The following is a 20,090-nucleotide window of genomic DNA, read 5'->3' on the forward strand; positions in this document are numbered from 1 at the left end:
CACATTATTCATTTGAAAGGAAAAGGCTATTCATAGCATGTTCAGGGTTTCTTGAAAAACATCTCTGCTGCTGATATCCAGCCCGCGCCTATCCCAGTTTGTTGTTTATGTTCTCAACTCTGATTTTGCTTATTTATATGTTGAAACCTATTTATGCTCTACTGACACTACTCCAACCCATATGTCTGCATTTTTTTTCCCGCTTTTTCTCTTTTGCTTCGCAGAGTTCAAAACACTCTGCACTCGCTGCACTTTTCTTTGGATCTATATAGATTTCTTTTTATCCTATCAGGTGTCAGTTGAGCACCGCGAGTGCGTACTACATGATACTAAGAGCTGCTTCTTTAAATTTCTAATTTTAGTTTGTGGTGTCTAAAACTCATACATTTCTCTACGGTATCTGACATTTTTCTCCAGTTAAAAGCTTTTCCCCTTATCCGAATTGAGAGTCTAAGGACAGAGGATGTTGCAAAGCCCTCAGGGACAAATATGTGATTTTGAGTTATATAAATTAAATTGACTTAACTTGAAATGAATGTACATAATAATCCACATGAAAACTGTGCGGAGGATTAAACCTCCTGCTTCTCTTCAATTACATCCTGTTCTTTGGGGTTGGTATGGAAAAATCAATAGGTGATTCTTGCATTTGCCTTATTGATGCCAGTAAGTGTCTGTGCCATTTGGTACAATCAGTTTTGGTACAATCAGAACTTTGTATTTTTCTATTGTGAATATTATAGCAACCCATCAAATTGATTACCTTGTATACCCAAACTTATTTGGCCAAAAAACTCAAGGATCTATGATCATCAGACCTTGAAAGTGCAATGAAATAGTGTCTGAAAGGTATTTAAAACTAAACCAATATCAGCCAAACTTGAAGAAAGTAGTATTTTCATTCTACTCTAATGCATGCATGGATGGACACATGAAATAGCTTCAACACACAATTTGAATATCGACGTCGGCTGGCTTTTTTTCAATGCCTATCGACAGTGTAGAAGGCAAACTGGCTGCAGCTGAATTGAATCAGAATCCTTTAATATAAAAAAAATGCCACAACACATGAACAGTGCATCCAGATGGCCTGTGGTTCAGTTCAGCCACAGGAGGTCTCCATCACACACCAGAATATAATGTTCCTCTACGATTTGCAGTGGCCTTTTTATGTTATCAGTGTGATCACACAGACTGTATCTCAAAATGTCAGTGCAAGACACAAGACAGAAATATTGAAGACACAGCACATTTGGGTTGCCGTTTTCCTTTAATTCATTTTATCCATCAAAAGGATTTACAAAGCCTGCTAATTAAATGCTATTTTTTTCTCCAAAACGATTATACCATTCATGAATACAGCTGCACATTGTCGACATATCCGAACTCCAATGAGATTATCATGTGCAGAGTAGCACCCAGAAAGTCAATGAAGAGGCAATATTTCATATCATAATAGTTCTCTCTGTTATAGATAAAGAAATAAATCCATGCAATATTCATCTCTAGCCGTTATATTTCTTGTTTCAGATTTGGCACCATCCTTAAGATGAGGTCAGTGAGAGCGCCCTGAGGTCAGTCTCAGGTTTTCAGAAAGGAAATGAAGACAATTATTATCCTGAAAACAGTTTGAGAAGAGTCCAATAGTTTGTGTTTGTGACAGTCCAGTGTCAGAGTTTGATTCCTAATGCGATGGCTATTCAAGTACCAAGAGGAAATTACTTTTAATTTTACAGAAATTAAGATGCAAAAAGCCTGAACCACCGAAGGGATCATAATATGTAAACCGACCCTTATCATTATTTTTAAAAAATACTCAGATAGTATCAATAATTGCATGATTTATAAATGTTTTTTTTTCCTAAGTATCATACAAGCTTAGTAGCACTACACGTCATGTAGCTGTCAGTGCTGTGCAACAAATATTCAATTATACTACTGATAATAACAATATTAATAACGATCATAACAATTCATCGTAAAAATTAGCAAATGCTATTTAACTACCATGTAAAGGAAATGTTTCGACAGTGTGCTTTTTCTTCCAAAACAAACAAAAACAAAACAAAAAAAAAGTCTGTGGAACCACAGTGTGAAGATTACACCGCTCACACAGAAATTGGCACTGAAACATACTGTACACTCTAAAAGACTGACAGTCCCTTGGAAACAGAGGAGGCCGTCAAAAAGGAGCAGAGAAACATGCAGGCCTAGGGTTTGGCATTAATGTCAAAGGCCTTGCCATTCACTCTAGGACAGGCAAAAAGGAAGGAAAGGAAACATGCCCAGAAAACAAATGAGAATGTTAAGGAAATAAGAAGAGAAGATATCCTGCAATTTGTTAAAATATTCCAGTCAGGGGGGCTGCAGGATTAACGGATAGTGTCTCTGATTTGAAGTGTACATGGACAGTAAATCAAACAGAACAGCAAAGGTAGGATGCGTTAGAGTGGGCTTGGAAAGGAGACAGCAGATTCATAAATAATTTTTGACTTAAGGGTTGTTTGCACAGTGATAACCCTGAAGAACTCATCTCGCTGTTGAAACATTAGCTCTGCACCCTTCAATAAATAGAGTCTATTTATTTATTTGCAACAGAACTGATTTGCAGCCGTCTCCTTCTTATTACGAGTGCGGATTGCACACCCTGAAATAATTTACTATGTGAGATAAGGTTGCTGTTTCCGGCTGTAATCCGAATCTGAGTGTTCGCACTACTGAAATGAGCGGGTTAATTGTGGGTGACTCTGGAGGCAAATTGAAATAGAAACTAGTAAGGGAAGTATCAAATTTTAGTGGTGCTTTCAGTAAGTGTTGCTACAAATAGTCAAACCTGTACACTGAAAGCTATATAAAACTAACTCAAATTATGTTCAAGCTAATACAAAGATTAATGTTTTTTATTCAGATAAAGGGAAGGGGAATAAATGTTTAAAAAACTTGAAGACACTGGGCAAATTTCTGTTTCCTGAGGCATGTTAAGATCTAGCACAATAAAAGAAAAGAAAATGAAAAAAACATCTCTCATCTCATTAAGCACTGAGCAAGGCTGTTCTCTAATAACAAAGCAATAACAAACCTATTTAACAAGACATGATACGCTCACTGGGCTGCCAGTTTGGTAGCTGACTCCCCCATAACCTTCAGCCACCAGGACAGAGCTGACCAACAACAGAGTGTCCACCTGGCAAAACTCAACTCAACGCCTACAGCCAGTAGCTTCAGGTGTGGTGAAGACAGAAGAAGCCAGGCAACGCCATGCCTGCACCTGTACAGCTCTACCGGCAGGTCATCAGAGGATGGTGCAGAAGAACTTCTTCTCCCGGAAAGGGTTCTCGGAGGCGGGGACAGGCACGATGAGAGGGTCCTCGCGTATGTGAGCGTCGCAGTACGCCATCAAGTCTGCAGCTGCTTTGGATACCTGAAATGTTGAGACAAGGGAGAAGGAACACACAAAAGGTGATCAGACTTTTCGTTGACTATTACAAAATAACAAAAAGTTCAAATGTATGTCGAAACACAGACTAACAGATGCTATGTTTGCCTAAATCCTTCTCTTTATCAATGGGATATCAATCCCAACATCTCAACAAATATAGGATGGATTGTTATGAAACATTGTACAAACATTCATGGTCCCCAGACAATGAATCCTAATGACTTTGGTGACCACCTGACCTTTCCTGTAGAGCAACTCTGAGGTTAACATTTGGGTTTTTTTACTGACATTTCTCCATAACTACTGTATTAGATGGTTTGCCATAAAATTTAGAGCTGACATTTGGTTTCCCAGAGCATGAATTGTAATAACTTTTCACCCAGCATCAACATGAGGTCAACATTTTAATTTGTCCCATACTTTAGTTTGTGAACAAACACTTTTCCAGTGCACCATTATTCACCAAACATTCTCAGCTATCTTGCCTTGATCAGGATGGTGTCTGATGTTGTTTATATTCAGTCCATCAATTTGTAATGTGACTTAAAAGTATTATACATGTAAAGGAAGTGTATCCAATTACATAATTAATGTCTCTACCTTATACTGAGAAAGTGTTTTAATGAAAGACTAAATTAGATTTTGAGAAAATGCTCCTTAAGATAGAAGGCATTTTGGATTTACAGACGGGTTGCTTTAAGCCCAAGAGGGTTTAAGGAGGAACTAAACTTCAAAGCGAGACAATGTAACTTTTGAAATAAGAAATAACATAATCTTCAGTTTACAAATGAATAGTTGAATTTGTAAGTACGAAATCCAACCTTTGCTCAATCCAATACAGCTGCAACAGCCTTACTTGGTCTAGTATGACCAGTGGCTAATGTCAAACTTTAGATATTTTGCTGTGTAACTGACATTACTGAGTCCTCACTGACTATGACTCTTCTCTAATTGTGCTACAGTTGTTTTAGCATTACATTATCCCGTCATTACCACTCATGTTCGGCAAAGGTTACATAGCTTCACTTTAAAGCCTTTTATGTAGAGTCCACTGGATTATTTTTGTTCTGAAAAATGTACAAATTTCTTCAGAACAATATGAATTTAAGTTAATGGAGGGATGTGTTAAAGCCAACTGTACTTGGAGCCAACTGACTTGGAAATTATGTTTATCCACAAGTACTTAGAGATGGAAGATAACTGAATATAAAAATTAGGTAAAAAAAAAAAAAAAAATATATATATATATATATATATATATATATATATATATATATATATATATATATAATTTGCTGTTTTGCTTCAATACAAGTTGTTTGTAATGTGTAATGTGTTTAAGTAAATATTGTATTAATGAGTAAATGTTGTATTTTGTAAAAACCAGTTCTAACAAGATGATAGGGATGTTGTTTTGTATACTTGGTGATGATTATCCATCAATAAGTCACATGAATAATGGATTGACTATATGTAAGGAAACCAGAAACAACTCCAGACAGCACCCTGCTGAAAGCAAAATGGCTGAAAGTCTTCGGTGAATAATGAATGGTACAGTGAAGAAGAATTGCGCAATACAGTTTAAATTTGATGGCTGGCGTTGAAGTTCATGCAACTCGCTGTGTGCCGCAGTCTCAAAGTTACAAAATGTTTGTGGGAGCTAAACATGCACCAGATGAGACTTGTCCAAAACCAGGGTGTTGTTTTATTATAATGCATATTGTCTGTGTTTGTCAGTGCCTGTGGCGGCTACACTGATGCCTGTTACCTCCGCCTCCGGCAATAGGAAGACACAGCTCATGGAGATGAGTGACAGGTTGTTGAGGCGGGACTTTGACCAGCTGAGGGAGACGACGGTGGGATTAACAACACATCTCCTCCCTCAAGGTGAAAAGTTGCATATTGTTGTTTTCAAAGTCAAACAGTGACTATAAATCTGACAGAGCACTCAGACTGTATGTGAATGTAGGTTTCCACTCGGGGGCTGAGTGGGAGGTTACGGGAGGGAAGGCCACAAATGGAGAGCAGAGGAGCAGCTGCATCATAGGGACGATGAGGGCTCAGGGATCTGCATGGAGGACACAGCCATCTGATCTCCTGCCTGCCATTTCACCTCACCCACTGCTGCTCTCACAAGAGAGTACAACGCACAAAATCCATCACGCTGGCTATCTGTATTAGTCTTAAACATGGATGATTATTTTTACTGTCTCACAGCATGAAATGATAATATGTCTAAAAAATTGTGGATCCATAGCAGGTGCTGAGATTTCTAGATTTTATAGGAATGATTTATGGTCACTTTTTAATCAACTTTCCATGTCAAAATATGCAGCAATTTAACAAGAAATACCAGAAAATCTATTTACTTACTAATTGTAACTTTAACAGTTAACTCAATGATTTTTCAACCTAGAGTTCCCTTGACAAAAATGTGGTATCACAAGATGATTAAAAATAATAAGAAGAAAATCATTTCTGTTACATAAAATTCTGCTGATTTTTTCTGACTTTTCAGTTTTTTGCTTTATTCTTGTGAAATACTGGATACTTTCACCTGTCTAAAAATCCTTCAAATGAAAGAATCTGAGAAGGAGAAATCACTCCAGTGTTGAACTTTTCACAGTTCTTGTCCACACTGAGGCTGTAACCTGTGATGAGAGGTCACAGAGAGACATAGTTTAATTTCACGGGGTCACAGGCCAGAAAGGTTGGGAGCCGCTGAGCTACCTCATGCTGTACCAATAAGTTTGAAAAACCAAAACCTGCACATACTTTTGACCAATCCTACACTTCCTATCAGATAAATCTTTTTCTGATATATCAATGCTTCACAGAAAATAGATCACAATGTCCTCTGCTGTTTCACTTGTACATTTAAATATACATTTTTCATCCTGTTCCCTCTTTTGGAAACACCAAAGTGGAACTTAAAAAACCAGAGAGGAACCAACAATGCAACAAATTTAATTCACAAACCATGAAAATGACAAAGCTGTATTATCCTGCATAGCAGGCCCAGATTAGCACAGTGTGGTGCCCTAGGGTGACCACACTTGAAGTGCCCCCCTCCTCCCACTAAACACGTAAAAAAGTGAAATTTACCATGTTTATAAAGACCGTAGAATAACATGAACACACATACTACAGAAAAATGTAAGAGACAACCAAAACACCTGAAACCATAGATATACATGGGCCTATAAACACCAAACTATTCCTTACACTGATGCTCAAATCTGAATGCAACTCACATCCCAATTCAATACATCATGCTAAATATCATTATCTCCATCATAAATGGCCTGAATGAGAACCACAACTGCAAAACCATTACAGATTATGTCTAAAAAGTCATTACACACATATAACAAATAAGGAAAGCCTAATAACGACTGTTGCAAGCAATCATTTCAACAGCTGAGTGATCACAAAGCGCCAGGTGAGGTGATGTGAAAGCATAAGGAACAGCACATAGAGACAATGTATTGCGATGCGTACGCCATTAGAAATGATGGCTGTTTTGTTGTTCTGCTGTTTCCAGAAACAGAAATTAAAGGAACGAAGACAGAATAGTGATTTGATTTTCATTTCAAAGTCCACACACGAAAAGGCATTTTTCATTTTCCTGCTCAGAAACGGCAGATGCAACATTTATGAAGGACTTGATTTTCTTTCTCACCTTTGTAAAACAGAAAATAAAATATTCAACTCATGTATGCACCGTAGCACTCAGGAATACGAAGGTGTACTTATTCCACACAGGAGGGTGGATTAGTAAAATGGTCTTTGAACATACAGTATTTTCTATCAGCAGTGAGTGAACTACTGTTATTACTGAATTAAACAGCGTCTCTCTACACACCTCTGTGGTGCTGAAAGACGCAAAGCAGCAGCTACTTTTCAACTGTTTTCTTATTCTTATTATTCATATTCTTATTAATATGAATAATGATAAATAAAATCTAAATTAAGTGCTTTATAAATATTGCATCTGCCGTTTCTGACCGCAAAACCTATTTAGGCCTACATTTTTCATTTTTTTCACATTGGTGCCCCCCAGCACGACAAATTGTCTGGTGCCCCACGGGCACTCGCCTGATGCAATATATGGATAATCTAGCCCAGCCGCATGGTTACCTCTCTGCATGATCCTGTTGGCTCTCTGCTCTAACTAGCTACTTTCTTCTACTCATGCATCTTTATTATTTATGTAAGCTACACGCCACCCGCGCTGTAGATCTGTTTTTCCAATTCTCTAGTGGCTGAGAAAGTCGATAAGTCATTGAAATACACCTCTCACTCATATTACAGAAAACAGAGGTGACATTTTCTTTGCTAAATTTGACAAGAGCTGACTTCTCAGTATTGTAGCAACTCCGAACACTGCTGGAAAAAATCAATATAGCAAAGAAATGTCAAATTATCAGCGGATCTGTTTACATGCACACCACTGATATGAATATTTGGGATAATATCATGACTCATGTAAACACCTAATGTGATGCAGGAGACTCATTAATTCAGAAGAGATAACATGCCTTAAATGGTTTATTATTTTAGGTGAATATTTGTATTTGTTTAACACTTCCTCTCTTTAAATGGCCTAATTCAGCCACTAAACACAGTATCCAAGCCCACACAAAGCTGGAATATCAACAAAGCCTTTAACTGCAATGCAAGTAAACAGCTTAATTATTCTCATAATCAAAGTAAATGTAATAATTATATTATTGCGCAACTGTAGCCAAGGTTTTCTGCTGAGAACAAGAGCCCCACAGGACAAAAAGTGGTATTGCACTGTGTATGTCATTAGGCCCAGACTGGCTGTAATTACACTGCAGCCCCATGATGGAAGGAGAGTCCTTCTAATTAGCACAGATCACATTCCTTTGGATGATTGAGCAATTAATGAGAATGTGGTGATCCTTCAATCAGCAGCCCAGAGACTACTCTTGTCACTGATACACACTCTCCCTTGTCAGATCCCTTAATTAAATTTAAAGGATCGCCAGACGTGGCCAACTGTCTGTTTTCTCCTCTTTCTCTGTACTTTTCTCTGCTTTCATTTGCAGCCACTTTATACTTCGGCGGCTCTTTGTTCGGGGCTGTTAATGAAGAACTACTTAGATCTTCACATCTGATGTGCCAAGTGGTCATTAAAGCACAAACAGCTGCCTACCTATCAATCATCCAAGATATAATAATGCAGCTGTGAAATGATGCTACAACTAAAGCTGCTCATGTTTTTTTCTCCCATCTGAGGAGTTATTTTTTCACCTTTGAATTTGCAAAAATCTTATATAGATACCTGAAATATATTTGTAACTGCCTAAAGTCTAATGTAGCCTTCTGTCTTAATCAGTGCAAACTTTTTTCATCCTTAAAGGTGCAGTGTGTAGAATTTAGTGGCATCTGGTGGAATGGACTTGGCAGAAATGGAATATAATATTCACAAGTATATTTTAATGACGGTAAAATTGCCTGAAAATAAGAATTGTTGTATTTTCATTACCTTACAATGAGCCCTTTGTATCTACAGAGGGAGCGGATCCTCTTCCACAGAGCCCGCAATGTTTCCACAGTAGCCCAGAATGGACAAACCAAACACTTGCTCTAGAGAGGGCCTTCTGCAACCTCACCACTAGATGCCACTAAATTCTACGCACTGGGCCTTTTAAAGCATTCTAGTGTTCAAGTATTCAGGTATTTCTATGAACGTTATTATTTATTGAGAAATGTGAGAGCTAATACAAAGAGCATAATTATATGTGAACCCTGTGCTTCTTGTGCCAAATATTTCATAGAAATGTCATCATGGTGTGGTGAAAACCAAACTTTAGTCATGTAATGTTTTACTTAAACCCAAGAATGATACATTCTTTTGGTCTGATGAAATCCTTTAAAGACCCTTTGAAAAAACTTAAAACTCAAGTTGAGAAACGAGTCTGTCTGTCCCCCTGAGAAACCCCCCCCCCCCCTCCACCAAAGCTGGTAAATACAGTTTTGTTACTTACAAGTTTAACGTTTGATGGTATAAAAGGTTTTCACTACAGAGCAAAGACGCACCACTTTGCAACCAAATGAGGCCGCAGAGGTCAATTATTTAGAGAGCTTAAACTTTGTGTAGAAGCCAGTGAAAGGTCTTTCAGATACAGATCAGCTGTGACAGTTAAGATTCATTTACATTCAAGTCTGATCTGCCTTCATCCATAAGATGCAAAGGTGACAGTAAAACGGACAAGTTGAATCTATTCAGACACCTTGAGAACTGAACACTCCTCGGCTCATTTAAGGTGACACCTGAACATAATTTTACATGTTGTTTGGCTTAAAAGACAAACTGGAGATGCAACGATGTGAAAACATAATATCTGGTGCACAAAAACATTTTTTGTGCTGCTGTCCTGTTGGCACCATCATGTGAATCCATTAGAGAGCTGGCTGTAAGCCTGAAACTGTCCGATGTCCAAATAAGACCAACTGATAAAACAAAGCCGACCCGAAGAAGTAAGGAGTGAATGTCACCTCAATATTAAATGTGGACGTTGTCAAAATTCCAAAATGTTTCTTTGCTGCATTCATATCATATCAATGAGTTTTCCGACTTAAGAGAGTTTGTGCATTAAAGGTAGAGTTAGTCATTCTGGAGAAAGATTGTTGATATTTGAACTAAACACACAAACGAATACACACCTCCCTTCATGCTCTTTCAGAAGCTCCGCCCCCAAATTCATGAATGCGCATTGCCAAGGCAACAACCCATAGAGAAATATGGCGGAATCCAGAGCGATGGGTCAGCTGTAGAGTCACTTCTGCTCCTCTCACACTGTATCACGAGCGGAAAATTTTTTTTGTCTCATGTGAGCACAACAGTCCGTCCACACTCTCCAGCTCTCTGCGGCCTCCCCACTTCTCACTTGACCTGCGTTCAGCATCTCTATCCACGGAAGCAGCCGTCTGTCAGTTGCAGCTCCTGGGGAGCTGAGAGGACAACGGCCGGACAAACTGCTTTCACCAGGCTGACTGACGACAGAAATTTACTGAACCAAAATAATTTACATGTCAGCTCCACGGGAAGAAATCGACAGTGTTTGTATTTATTGATATATTGATATAGTAAATAAGTTGAAAACACATATACAGCGGGATATTTGTGTGATTTAAATGGCTGCCTGCTCAGATTGCGCTTCACTAAACATGACAGAAATAGACTCTGAGCATAAAAAAACGCGGGGGGTCTCCGTGTGACATCACTTGCACGTGTCTCAGATTCAGTGCGCACACACCGAACGGACAGCTAGCAGACTGTGAGGTGATATTCGCTAAATTTGACAAAAAGTGTACTGGTTTAGAATCACAGATTGTATCTTTAAGCTAGAATGGTTACTTATGTTGCTAGTTTTGCAGTCAAACCAAATAAATGGACACTGAACCTACAAGTGACACCATATATAAACAAAGTGTACAGCCCCTATTTAATTAGCCAAATGAAGTCAAGTTAATTTTTTTCATATAGCCAAAAATCACAAATCTGTCTCAAAGCAACATAGGGACTGTATTACAGTTACAGTTTATACTGGATTTCCTTTAGATGTACAGTAACAGGGATGGTGGTTTTCTCTGGTTTGCAGCTGTCAGAAATATCTGACTCACAATCAGAGGCATTGTGCCCATTCAACTAGGGCACACATGCCCTCTAAAATATTTGAGATTGTATAGTTTTAAAAACTGTTAAATTCTGTTTTCACTATAAGTGTTTCAATTAACTTTAATACAAAACTCACTTTTCTGTATGTTTATATTTGTATTTAACTCTACTCTCTCCTTACAGCTTCAGAATTTAAAGTGAATTTCTCAGTGAATTTAACTATAACCTACAAGTAATTAACATTAGTGTTAGCTTGTTGTCCTTTGCTATTATTTGTAGCTAAATTATTCTTTTTGTCAAAACAAATCTGAAATACGTCCAACAAAACAGAGGATGGACATAAGGAGAATTTTTACAAAGAGTCAAGAGCTAAGTAGTGTAACACTAAGTCAAAACAGCAGCTGCATGTTTGTGAGTTTTTGTTATGTACTGTAACATTGAACAATCAATGGTGCTGGCTAGCTAACCAGCTAATGTTACCCCTCAGTTTAAAGCCTTTTCACTAACATTTTCATGTGCAATATTGATATTAAATGCAATATAGTGTTAATAAGTGTCATTCAGTTTTAGTTGTAATTAGTTACTGACTACTGTTTGGTCACAAATATAGAAGTCAAAGCAGATAATTACCAGTAACAACTTGGTTTGTTGTGAACATTAACATATGCATAGTGTTTGCCCCCTCAGAAAAATGGATTGCATGACGCCCCTGCTCACAATTACAACTATCAGGCTGATGTGAACAGTGTTCTCCCACTTTGCTGCTCATAATTACAGTCTGAAAGATATGACAGTGCTATTATAGCCCTTGTCTTTATTCAAACACTGCAGGAGCATCCTGGTGTCGCAGGGAGTTTAAGACACTGCCCATGTAATCCCAATGTCCCCGGTTCGAGTCTGGCCTGTGATTTTAGTTGCATACAGCGCCCCGACACCACAGAGATAAATTACATTCTTCCAATTGTGTTGAAACAGACAAAATATCAGATTCATCTAAAACATTGAAAACGTGACTTTTGCCCAACAGAAGAACTCAAACAAAACAGCACCAACATAAAAAATGTCACAGACTATTATTATCAAGATTTGATTTGAACTCAATTTGCTGCTTCGAGTTGTACAAAAATGGAGATTCAAGCTTTTTGTCCATTGATAGATTACAATAAAATATCGTGTTTTTAAAGCTGGTTGCAATATTGTTTGTTTTGTATTTGTGGTCATTTCATATTTCTCTTAAAATTACGTTTCTGTATCCACAAAGGCTGTCATAAAAATACTGCATTTTGTAAAAAATATTTTAAAATAATGTTGTTTTGTATGCTTAGGATCTATGGTGATCTATGAGTCACATGACTGATTGATGGACCCTCACTGGCCTGATGAAGACAAGCCAAAACGATGGAGAGTTACATATGGTGCGCAATGTGTTTTCATTTTGACAGACTTGCACTGAAGCTCACACTTGATGATGTGTCTGCAACTTTAGTGCGTGTCCTCAAAGTGAGAAATGATTTAGAAACTCAAAACAAATTGAGGTATTTTGGGCCAGTTTTGTTCTCATAGAGCTCTGAGTTGAAGGAAAGTGAACAAACTGGGAGTCAGTCTTGTCTGGGCAACAGTCAATGGAAAAAATAATAAAATAATAAAATAATAACTGAAACATCTTGATTGATACAGTCATTGATGGTTACAAGTTTGTCAAACCAAACTTGTCTAATGTAAAAAAAATATGTAAATATCTCAAACAGAATAACAAATAAATGAAAACAAGACATTGAGCCAAAAAGTCAGCTGTTGGGTTAAGTCATCAAACAACTTCTAAACCCTGATTACAAGTCCGGAATAATCACTTGTTTTTTAAGCAGCAAGGGTTTTTCCTTGTAAGCAGCCTTTGTTGTGCTGAGTAGGGATGATGTTGTGTGGCAAGCTTCCAGCCCCGGCTACATATAATGCTGAGCGAACAGCCTCGGGGCTGTGGGGCAATCACTCCCCGAGCGCATGAGTAGCATACCGAATGAGATGATGACACGACCTCTTAAGTTGCACAAGAAGTTGTTCATGAAAACTGTTAAGAAGAGCCGCTCCAGAAACACATTAATGAAAAATATTGTGGTGAAACATGATGCAGTACAAACAATGGCCTCTAGAAATGGATCTAATATTGACTGATGGAGGTCAGAGGATGGAAGCAATATAGAAATCTCTATTTACTGTAACAGCATTGTGACATTGTACCTCAATGATCTCAACCATAAAAAGCATATAGGGCTCAAAAGTCAATATTTAACCAGGTGTTGTTTGATGAGACCGCACTCTTTATCACTACTCTTCACAATAACAGCCTGGTGGATCTGCAGGAGGAGATGTATATCAGGAATACAATTATTATTTAAGTGAACACTGGCTAATAATTGATCAACTTATCTTTGAACTGGCGACATCAAGCTCACAAGCCTTCAAAGACAAAAATCGAATGAGAGGAATACTAATGTCAGAAGTGGTCAACAGTGACTGTAGCCCACCATGCCTCGGGGTTCATCCCACATAGGGGATACTTGGGACTCCCAGCCGTGCACAGTAGATACACACTAACAGTTAGGGGCTTTCAAGGTGAACTGAGGCGTCTGAGGCTTCATGTGATGCTTGTCAGAGGATGTTTGTCCTGAACTAAGCTGAGGAGCTTTGATTTTAAAGTCAGTTGCAGTTTTCTGTTGGATTAAGTTTACTCCAAATGTTGTAGTTTACAGAAGAGAGAATCCATTGAAGATAAAAACGAGATGATGGTGATTGCTTCTGTATCAGTGCATCCAATACATGAGTTAATGCATTTGTAATGCACTGAACCTCCAAAATAAAATGGTGTTTTGACACCAGCACACGTAGCTTCTCACAGGGGAGGCGATTGCCAAAAAAACAAACAAACCCTGACTTCATCTTCTTTTTAAGAAGCGAAGACATTCTCCCTGATGAAAGGTAAAAGGCTGGCAATATTCTACATTTTCTCATTGTCAACAAACCTCATGAAAAGACCACAACCCTCAATGTCTTAGTCCAATTCTTAATACTTACTCTGTTGGTGACACAGTCCCAAGCCAAATGGATCCCACTGAGTGCAACTCTTTAAAAACAGGTCACACATTTATAATTTCACTTTAAAACAAGGCTCAGTAGTTTTCGAAACCTCTGGGCACTGTAGTTTTTAGCAAACATTACTCAAACAGGATTAAAAGGTGTTTTAGTGAGGGACTAATTTCAGCTGCGGATTAATACACATTTGGTGCCGTATTGAGTATTTACAGTAGCATGTATAGGTGTATATGGGGTTCAATCAAAATGTTCAAGGTAATGAAGGAACATGTCATCCAGTGCAACAGGGACAAGGATGGCAGACTAGCATAGAAGAAGAAGCTACTGCATATCAGGCTTTGGCTACCCAAGAGATACTTGTTAGAAGGATCAATTCAGGGATTTGTTGACAAAAAAAGAACACAGGATATCACCAGTCTTATCCTTTAAAGACCAAGAGCTTTTTGGGGGTGGAATAGTGTTTCTCGCTCCAGAAGTGATGTTTTCGGCCTTCTTGCAGCTCAGCATTGTGTCGAGAATTTGGTGATCCTCCCCAAAAAGGAGGCATCGACAGGAAATAGTATCAGTGTTTCTAGCAGTTAAGTAAAATAAATCATTATTTTCCTTTTTTTTATGTGCGAATATTATGCCTTGACAGCCAAGTGTGCTTGTGTTGCCAACTGTAGAAAGCAGAGACATATTTTTTGTTTTGTTCAGTTGGAAAATGAACAAAAATTAAATATGTAATAGAAGCTTGAAGACTGTCAGTCATGAAAAGAAAGCTATTGTACTGCTCTAAACACTCTGCCACAGTGTGTCTATATCAGTGGCGGCTATATACACACAGATTTTTACCCTGTAGGTATCACATTCATGTAAAGACCCATTTTACCCCAATGTAGACATGATACAGCTGATAACATTTAGGACTCATGTTTGGCTTTTACAGTGATAATCATTCATCTCATGAGTCGTTCATTTTGTTCTAAACCAACCAGCAAAGCTTGCAGTTGAGTTTACCTTCACGTGCACATAATTCACATCCTGCATATTCAGAAATAATGAAACACACATAGAAATATTTGCTCACAAACACACAGGTGCACTAAAAAGCTCTGTACCTTTATCCTATCCATACAGGCCTCCATCTTCAGCTGCTCCACAGCTTTCCTGGCTTGGGAGATGCTGGCCGTGCTGTTGTTGGCGATACCGTCCTTCATGGTGCTCCTGTGATGCCAAACAGAGGCACAAGGGGGGACACATAGAGTCAATGAACAGCACATTAAATCCAGAAAGCAGCAGCAGCCCCCCTGGCGATGTCTCTGCCCCCCTTGAAGCAGCCATTCTCTGCCACAACCTCTTTTTTTTTTCATTTTAAAAAGGACCCATTTTGTCTGGGGGAATCTGTTTTACAGCAGCCAAGCTCCATTTTATCTGAAGAAAGAGCTTTAAAGCCGGCAGCTGGACGGCGCTTTGTCATCTTTCAATCAGCACTCATGCATGATTATTCTTCTTTTCTTTTTTTTTTTTGGTCAAGTTATTCTTTACAATAACAGGAGTGATTGTTGAGATGAGCATTAAAGCACACACAAACACACCTCCTTGGAGCTCAAGTGTTTTGCTCAAGGGCACTTCAGCAGACATTTTGGGAGTTTATGTTGCCTCATTTCTGATTTATCAGTTTTTGGACCCTTCAAAGGGGATCAAACCTTCATCTTTACTTCCTCTGCCCCAGAATCATCAGACTGGAGGACCATCCTCACCTTCATCTACTCAACTTTCTCCACAATGTGCATCACTGCACCTGCACTGCATTTTCATCTGCTCCACTGCTGCAACCAGCCTGGATGTAAATCTATCTAATGACTAAACCTTGCTCTCATTTCAGGCCCCCTGACCCCCCTCACTGCTCCTGAAGTGTCCCAGTTTGGCAGCCACAAGCAGAAAGACACCTGAACACAGATGTGTTTTATAATCATGTGCATGAAAATATGAAGCATTTCACTGAGGTGGGTGCAGTTGAATCAATTCACACTCACTGAGGGGATTTTTTTTTGCATCGATTTGTTTATTTATTTCATTTCATCGCACCAAGCCGAATTTAACTGAATATAAATTGATATTACGAGCCAGATGTTTTGTAAAAAAGGGGGGATGCAGACGGTGAATTCATTTTTTTTCTCAATCCCACCCTTCGTGCATGCTCTAAAGCCAATTTATTGCTTTTAATCACAGCCTCGTAGGAAGCTATCAGGCCTTTTCCATTTAGGTTTCCCCTCGATTCGTCCACTCTGAGGCTCACACGGCTGTTTAGGGAGATGTAACAGTGTCTGTGCCGTTTCATCCAAATGTAACGATGCTAATTGTTGATGCAGATCTGTCAAACATGGGCGACTCTTCTAAAGGGGATTAAATTGTGGACACACACCGTGCGAGCTGCGGCCCTGGTTAGAGCAGAAAACAGCAAACCACACACATCAGGAAAAACAAACAAACAAACAAATGCTTTTGCATGAAGGGATAATTTCAAAAATATATCTTGAGGTTTCGCTGCATTGCTCGGCTATGTGCAGATTAATGTAGGCTACAGCCGCCGACCTACCTGCAATGTGCCAATGGTTTTCCAATTTGGAGAATTCCGGGTTGACTCCACCCAACACACACACACAGAAAAAAAAGAGGATCAGTCAAATATCAAATGATAAGAGGAAATCCCAGCCTCGTTTCGGTCTGGACTGAACCCGAGGAGGTGAATCCTGCCGTTTTAATTTCGCCTCGGCGGCTCTCTCAGTGTGAGTCGTGCGTATTCCGTGTAGGAAGATGAGATCCAAGCGGCGAGGTCTTGGTGAGCACCACGGCTGGACTTGGAGAGATGTTACGCATGCAGCAGGGGGGGAAACCTCTGTATGACGATCAGATTCAGGCTGTGGGGCAGGGAGCAGTCGATCAGTGGACCAGGAGCTGCAGCAGGCAACAGACGGCGTGTGCCTCTACTGTACAAACTGGCCCTAAACGCACCGAGGCTGCCCAATAGTCGAATTGAGATCTGCTGTTTTTCTAATTTGCTTTATTGCTGCAGAAGACACCAGAGATCTGCAGGCTTCCCCTTTTCATTTTTACATCAGCTTTGACATCACTGGGTCCCCCCCACCCCTACCCCATAGTAACTGATGGGCCTCATCCATAACACCGCCGTTTGGGGGCTTGCATCCAGATTGACAGTCTTGCTTCCACCTATCTGACTTATTAATTAATAGGGCTCCTATTTATGCTTCTGATTTAACACAGTGATTTGTGCATCACCTGTCTTATCTGTAGATTTCCTCTTAAATTTGATGCCCCTGAACGCAACTTTCGCCACACAGAGTAAGAAATTGACACAAAGGACAAGGTTTAGTAATATTTCTTCAAATATTTATATATATTTATATATTTATAATATACTCGTCACTTGGTTTGTTCATACATACACACACACATATATACAAACAAAAAGAAACATAAAACATGACCTTTCAGAACTCAGTCCATGTTGCTGGACTGCAAAACCAGCCCAGAGAGGTCAGTTTAATGAGGACAACACAATCTAAGCAACCTAAGACAATGATCTTAAATTATGCATAGCTTAAGATATTAACAGAAAAATATTATTTCCTTCAGTGTCTGAAAGCACAAAAACATCATCTGTCATCACGTTTTCCTTCCTGCTTTTTGCCATTTTCTCAAAAAAAGGAAAAAAAACAAACAAAACAAAACACAAAACAAAAACATTACAATCTCACATGTGGATGTTCAAGAGAAAAAGAAAAGTTGTGGGTCTCGTAGACGAACACAAGTAAGCATGAAACATAGTAAACAAACACAGTAACGTCATGTCTTGACACCCAAGAGTCAAGGTGGGCTGAGGAGAAGATCCAGACAGTGACACAAAAGGAATGACGTCGTGATATAATAAGAAAATATTCCCTTTCTCGTAAACAAGTCAAACACAAAGTGTGAAATGTGAGATGTCATCACAGAGGGCTCGCTGCAGTCACAGTCAGAGACAGAACAACTTGTTTCACAGCCGTGTTGGAACAGATTCCTGTTTTCTTCCCATGTTAAACATGATTTAAAAAAAATGATCTATTGCATGCAGTCTATGTCTGATATTGCTTTCTGGATTGGATTTATTAGTGGAATTAATGTTAAGACCGCAGATTATTGGCTCGTTTTGAATTAAAATGGTAGCTGATTGGCTGATGGGCCACTCTGACTTTAAAGAAAAAAAAAAAAAAGTGCTTTGACTACCATTTCACACATAATAACGGACAAAGTGCAGCAAGTTGAGCGGGAATGTAAAGAATAGCTGCATGGATCTGTTGGTGGGTTAAAGGAAGAGACGTTTGGTCGACTGTTTCCCAGCCTGATCAGTGTAGTGTATAAGAAACAGAGAGGACCATCGTGTGAGCTGCAGAAAAACCTCATCAGTGCAGGAAACTAACTGCTCTGAGTCTCCTCAGCAGCTGGAAATGATGCTCTTCACCACACCCACCAACTACACCCTGTTTGTAATGCTGTACAGGTACCAAGCATGCCTCGTAGATCAGCGAGGAAGAGGGAGCATTCAGGAGACTTAAAAACTTTAAGCATATAATGCTGTTTGTTAATTACGTTCTCAGGATTTCAGTAAGCTTTACAAAGTAGTGAAAGGGTGTAGTGCATTTGAGAGGCGGATAGTTTAAGACAGTAAAACATCACAGAGGCAAAGGAGGAAAGATTAGCCTCTGTGGTGTTTCTAATAAATAAATGAACATCAACATCTCTGAACGCAAAAGGACAAGTTCAACCGAAGCACAGGCCTTCATGAAGGAGTATCATGACAGTAAATGTCACATCCACATACGCAGTCAAGGTCAGCATAATTATAGCATGCAAAAATAGGACAGAACAACAGGTAACACAAGGAACAATTCATCCCAACGTTCCCTCCCCCCCATCCCTCCACTGGGCGCAGATACAAAGTGATGCAGGGCCACGACACTAGTGTTCAGACTTGAGTGGAGCAGACAGCCCAGCAGAGTGGCGTCTCACTCCCACAGAGCGGGACGTCTCCCGGTGACAGACATGAGGAGGGGCTCCATCCCTGCCTCCCAGCTACTGCAGCGTCAGCGGGGCATGCTCGCCGAGCTCCGGCAGCAATCTGTCAGACGGTGCGCTGCGGGAGATCCCTGCGCCGCCGAGGTGAGAGACGGGGGTCCTCGCACTTTGGGGTCTGGCATTTTTAGCCAGGCGATAGCAGCTTACCAGGAAACAGCAAAATCAACATCAGGCAAGGATCTTTGCACAACAAAAAGTCGGGACTCAACAGCGGGAAACGGAAGAATAAAAGAGTTAACAAACCAAACACACTTTCAGAAATGCAGTCTGTATAAAGTGTCTGTTGCAGCCTCGGCCAAATCATCCATTGCCCCCAAACATTCCACTTCAGTATGTCTATATTATATATATATATACATATAATACTATTTTCATAATCATTTCTTAATGCTGGGGGTGTCAGTGGTAGAGTTTGCTCGACTGGGGATGGCTTTAGTTAAAAGTCAGGGAGGGTTCAGGGAGATTGAGGCCATGCTGACGCGTCCTTCTTCCTGTGGGTGGAGGGAGGATGAGGAGGATGAGGAGGAGGAAGAGGAGCAGGAGGAGTAGGGGGGCTCCTCTTGCTGAAGCCGGAGTGAGAGGAGAGAACTAGACAGTTGTAAACATCAGACACACAGTCAGCCTGCGGCATAGCTGCTTAAGAAAGAGTAGAACATGGGCAGCTTCATGCGCTGCTGGTCTCGCCGACACCACGCCATCACCGTACCCTCGCTGTTGGCGGTGTAGAGGTGGTGGCCGTCACACGAGTACGTCAAGCTGAGGCAGACAGGAGAGATTATCATCAGAGATATGGCC

General features: G+C 39.7%; 2 protein-coding genes across 15 annotated transcripts in view; both read right to left on the bottom strand.

Moving 5' to 3' along the window:
* Window positions 1-1,251: 1,251 nt before the first annotated feature.
* LOC121911695 (guanine nucleotide-binding protein G(I)/G(S)/G(O) subunit gamma-4) lies at window positions 1,252-17,202 on the bottom strand. Of its 2 annotated transcripts, none has more exons than XM_042433464.1 (3): window positions 16,759-17,202; window positions 15,278-15,383; window positions 1,252-3,421 (listed from the first exon to the last, which is right to left on the bottom strand). In XM_042433464.1, the coding sequence occupies exons 2-3, from the start codon at window positions 15,374-15,376 to the stop codon at window positions 3,293-3,295; spliced, it is 228 nt and encodes a 75-aa protein (XP_042289398.1). In that variant the 5' UTR covers window positions 15,377-15,383; window positions 16,759-17,202; the 3' UTR covers window positions 1,252-3,292. The 2 variants fall into 2 exon arrangements, with proteins under 2 accessions (XP_042289398.1, XP_042289399.1); XM_042433465.1 differs by lacking the exon at window positions 16,759-17,202 and adding an exon at window positions 16,585-16,593.
* Window positions 17,203-17,603: 401 nt separating this feature from the next.
* The window catches only part of lyst (lysosomal trafficking regulator), a 61,817-nt gene continuing 59,330 nt past the window's right edge, over window positions 17,604-20,090 (bottom strand). For all 13 annotated transcript variants that reach the window (XM_042432885.1, XM_042432891.1, XM_042432884.1 and 10 more), the window contains one exon: window positions 17,604-20,051. In XM_042432885.1, coding sequence (XP_042288819.1) covers window positions 19,913-20,051 — 139 coding nt within the window. In that variant the 3' untranslated portion in view covers window positions 17,604-19,912. The remainder of the gene's footprint in view (window positions 20,052-20,090) is intronic.

This window comes from Thunnus maccoyii, chromosome 14 (assembly GCF_910596095.1).
Source record: "Thunnus maccoyii chromosome 14, fThuMac1.1, whole genome shotgun sequence".
Taxonomy (NCBI): Eukaryota; Metazoa; Chordata; class Actinopteri; order Scombriformes; family Scombridae; genus Thunnus; species Thunnus maccoyii.

Bases quoted from the DNA above. Each gene is read 5' to 3' on its own strand.
- LOC121911695 (XM_042433464.1), bottom strand. From the start codon at position 15,376: ATGAAGGACGGTATCGCCAACAACAGCACGGCCAGCATCTCCCAAGCC. The intron at 3,422-15,277 runs GTACAGAGCTTT...TCAACATTTCAG, and splicing joins CCTGTATGGATAGGATAAAG to GTATCCAAAGCAGCTGCAGA.